The sequence below is a fragment of the Protobothrops mucrosquamatus genome, unplaced genomic scaffold, assembly GCF_001527695.2.
Source record: "Protobothrops mucrosquamatus isolate PMUCROS unplaced genomic scaffold, P.Mucros_1.0 scaffold2441, whole genome shotgun sequence".
Lineage (NCBI taxonomy): Eukaryota > Metazoa > Chordata > Lepidosauria > Squamata > Viperidae > Protobothrops > Protobothrops mucrosquamatus.
The window spans coordinates 90185-92368 of record NW_015388513.1 but is presented as its reverse complement, the minus strand read 5'-3'; the positions used below and the strand labels follow the sequence as shown (position 1 = coordinate 92368).

General features: G+C 41.3%; 1 protein-coding gene across 1 annotated transcript; it reads left to right on the top strand.

Moving 5' to 3' along the window:
- Positions 1-1302: 1302 nt before the first annotated feature.
- LOC107295667 (proto-oncogene Mas-like) lies at positions 1303-2184 on the top strand. Its single transcript, XM_029285899.1, has one exon. The coding sequence runs from the start codon at positions 1303-1305 to the stop codon at positions 2182-2184; it is 882 nt and encodes a 293-aa protein (XP_029141732.1).

The following is a 2184-nucleotide window of genomic DNA, read 5'->3' as shown; positions in this document are numbered from 1 at the left end:
GTTTCATGCCCGTTGCTGGTTGGCTAACTAGCAACGGGGTCTTACCAGCCAATGGAATTGTGTGATTACAAGCCAGGGGAATCCCATAAAAGAGGGCTCCCCTGGCCCAGATGCGAGTCCGGATTTACTTTATGCCTTGCCAATAAACCGAGAGCTGACTGTCACTCGACTCGTGTCTTACTGCCTGCGCGATCTAACAGAAATCTATTGGGGATTATTTTATTTATCCATTCGGAGACTCCCATTCAGAAAGAAACGAATCAATGTGGATGATGTTTCTAAAGCACATTAGCATTTTTGCTGCCTGCTGTTATTGTTCAAAATAATGATTTACTATTATTGCTTCCTTAGGTATTACATCAATAAAAGAAAAAAACTTCCCTGCTATTTGGGAGACATACCGAAGGTAAGTGTATTATGATACAAAACATTTTCTTTGCAGGAATGGAGTTAGCCATCCAGTTGTTTCATAACATTCCGAAAGGAGAATTGCTTTGTTGCTCAGCCCATTTGTGACTGATGGAACAGGATGCCTTTCTTTTGAAGGGAATCTTCTGTGGTGGAGGTTGCTCAACTCTCCATATAATCTCTTCACATAATCATGAGAGCACTTCAGCTTTGTTGGTCTTTGTTGAAATCCATGGGACTTTCTTGATTTTAGGACAAGTCTCACATATGCTGTCCACCTATACACCCAGAACCTTTTTTCTTTGCTTGGGAAAAATGTCATCAACTCACGATCTCCAGAAACTTTGATCATAAGTTTCTCTAACCTACAATCAGTAGACATCTGTCATAAGAAGGACATGTGCTACTTGATGCCCTCGTTTCCTCCAACCGACAGATGGAATTTAAAATTGTCTTGGGTTTTTGAATACTAAATGCACTTTGAAGGATTTTGCATAGAAGCTTGGGTCACGATTGAGTGTAGCAATTCTCCAACCTTGCAATAAACATTAATTTTAGGGATGTAATTACCATCAGGCAGTCAAAAAGCAGATACGTGTTGATATGTGTAAGTAAGAAAATGTGTGTCTGTGCATGTGTTTGTGTGTCTGCCTGTGTGTTTGTGTGTGTGTGAATGTTTGTGTATGTGTGTGCATTTGTGAGTGTATGTATGTATGTACAGTATATAAGTATGTATTTCTCTAACAAGGTCTGATTCTCTTTCTGTCTCTTTTTGATATTAGGATACGTGAGGGGCTATTAATTCCTGTGAATGATGCTGAAATTTCTGGGAGTGGTTCTGAAATGATCAACTTTCCTTCCAATACTACTACAATTGCTCTAAATATTTCTGAAATGCCAAAAAATTTTTCTTCACCTTATGCTCAAACGTTTGATAATTTAACACGAAATCTTATCAGTGGGTTCATTGCCCTTATTTGCATTTTAGGTCTGGTAGGAAATGGAAGGACCATTTATCTCTTGGCCTTTTCCATTAAGAGAAATTCTTTCACCACCTACATCCTGAATCTCTCCATCGCTGATTTTGGGGTCCTCGCATTCCTCATCACGGCAGCTACATTTCTGACAGTCTTAACTCTGAGTCAAAGAACACACGTTGTTTATACCATTTTCTTCCTACTTTTTGAGCTCTTTTTCTTCACCTATTCTGCTAGCCAGTTTCTGCTGATGGCCATCAGCCTGGACAGGTGTGTGGCTGTCCTTTTCCCACTCTGGCATCGCTGCCATCGTCCTCCATATTTGTCCACCCTGGTTTGTGGCCTCATCTGGATCCTCTCCTTCCTGCTCTCTGCAGTGCACTTCATTCTCCACCAGACCAGAAACAAAAGAAGTTCACCTTTCCTTTATCAGCTGATTGTGAATGGTTTACTTTGTACGCCTATCATGGTTGTGTCCACTGTGACCCTCTGGATTCACATGAGATCTAAATCCCAACGCAATCAAAGGAAGTTGCTCTCCACCATCTTGCTGGCTCTCCTCTTCTTCCTTCTCTTTTCTCTCCCAATGAATGTCTTTTATGTCATTGACTATTTTGATACCTATAATCTCCTCCTGATGACCATCGGGATAGGATGTGCCTCTCTCAACAGCAGCATCAACCCCCTCCTTTATTTCTTCGTTGGGAGGAAGCAGAGAGGAAAGGACCAGCCCAGAACATCATACAAGGTTGCTCTACAAAGAGTCTTCAAGTATGAGAATGGCAGCCCAGAAGAGTAG